The sequence below is a fragment of the Chiloscyllium plagiosum genome, unplaced genomic scaffold (genome assembly GCF_037043375.1).
Source record: "Chiloscyllium plagiosum isolate Xiang-an unplaced genomic scaffold, Cpla_swu_hap1 HiC_scaffold_2, whole genome shotgun sequence".
Taxonomy (NCBI): domain Eukaryota; kingdom Metazoa; phylum Chordata; class Chondrichthyes; order Orectolobiformes; family Hemiscylliidae; genus Chiloscyllium; species Chiloscyllium plagiosum.
Window position 1 is genome coordinate 43887833 of NW_028270140.1, and position 1665 is coordinate 43889497.

At 41.8% G+C, this 1665-nt stretch overlaps 1 protein-coding gene across 1 annotated transcript; it reads right to left on the reverse strand.

The window, feature by feature from the left end:
* Window positions 1-777, reverse strand: LOC148151872 (general transcription factor II-I repeat domain-containing protein 2A-like). The gene has a single exon (XM_087993062.1). It carries the CDS (start codon window positions 775-777, stop codon window positions 1-3), a length of 777 nt encoding a protein of 258 aa, XP_087849188.1.
* Between the last annotated feature and the right edge of the window lie 888 nt (window positions 778-1665).

Here is a 1665-nt window from a genome sequence, read left to right on the forward strand (position 1 = left end):
TTAAAGCTGAACATCACTCGGTGTATTCTCCACATTGTATGTAAATGGGGAAAAAATCATGTGCATTTCATTGTCAACCGTTTTAAAGTCTTGAAATCGCCTTGAAAATTCACCATGCAGTGCTTCTAACATAGATGAGTACCTGTGGAGGTGATCAGCTGAAGGTGCGGCTTCCTTCAGTGTTGGCAAGTGGGTGAGAATGTTGTCCTCCATTTGGCTTGAGAGAAGCTGCAACTTTCTCATAAAAGCCTTCACCAAGTTGTACATTTCATGCACAAAAAGGCCCTTGCACTTCAGTTTCACATTTAGTTCATTCATAAGTGTAGTCACATCAACAGCAAAACCAAGGTCTGCAATCCAGTCTGCATCTGAAAGCTGTGGAATGCCATTCCCTTTCTTTACACAGAAATCTTGAATCTCTTCTCTCAGGTCCCATACACTTTTCAGCATTTTGCCCAGGCTGAGCCACCTGACAGCTGTGTGGTAGCCTATGTCACGATGTTCAGTCTCATTTTCCTCCAAAAGTACAACAAACTGCCTGTGATTCAAAGCTCTTGCCCTGATGAAGTTAACTATTTTAGTTACAACATCAACCACATGGTTAATTTTTAACACTGACTTACACAACACTTCCTGATGTATAATACAATGCAAAAATACCAATTTCTGTTCAGGGTCAATTTCTGTCACTTTATCCTGTATTCTCTTTAAGAGTCCAACATTTTTTCCCATTAGATTGGACAACCATCCGTTGTCACACCCGCCAGCTTGTCCCATTTTAGTCCCAACGTGTCCAAACATGCATTTACCTCCATGAACAAATCATTACCAGTTGTTGTTCCTTTCATTGACTGCATGGCTGCCAGCTCCTCCATGATTTTAAAGTCCGTAGTTACCCCACGTATTAAGATGAGTAGCTGGGTTGTGTCACGTACACCACAGCTCTAATCCAAAGCCAAGGAAAAAAAGTCAAATTTGACCACTCTGTGCTGTAGCTGAAGCTCCAGATTTCTAGCGATGTCCCCAATCCTTCTCATTACAGCACGCCGGGAGAGAGGCACATTCTCAATTGCCTCCTTTTTCTCCGGGTAAGTTAGTTCTGCAGAGTCCAACAAGCACTCCTTAATAAACTCTCCATCAGAAAACGGTTTACTGTTTCTGGCGATTTTGTAGGATATGACATAACTTGTCTTGGCATGAGCTGACATTTTGAGGGCTAGCCAGCAAGCATCACTTTTAGCTGTTCACGCACGCACGCACATACGTGTCCATACGTAAATAAAAAAGCATCCTTTTCAAAACAAAAGCAACACAGGTGTATTTCGTGCATGGCGTAAATACTTTTTCATTTATGTTCTAATTTAAGATTAACCTCATGTGGGCTGGACAGGAATGACCAAAGGGTTGGATATGGCCCGCGGGCTGTAAAATGCCCAGGTCTGAGTCACTCACTGCAAATTGATCAAAACCAGACAGGTAATAACAGTGGGATAGGAAGAAGTACTTAAGTGCTTAAACCAATGGTAGGCAATTTGGGAATACATTTACCAACCAGCAGCTGTTCAAACAAACCAGCCAGAAGAGGATTGTATATGAGTTCTTTCAAAAAACATGTGTATGCAAATCCCTTTTATGGAAAAGGCCCATAACAGCATGACATAAGAA

Coding starts and splice junctions, on each gene's coding strand:
- LOC148151872 (XM_087993062.1), bottom strand. CDS start 777: ATGGGACAAGCTGGCGGGTGTGACAACGGATGGTTGTCCAATCTAATG.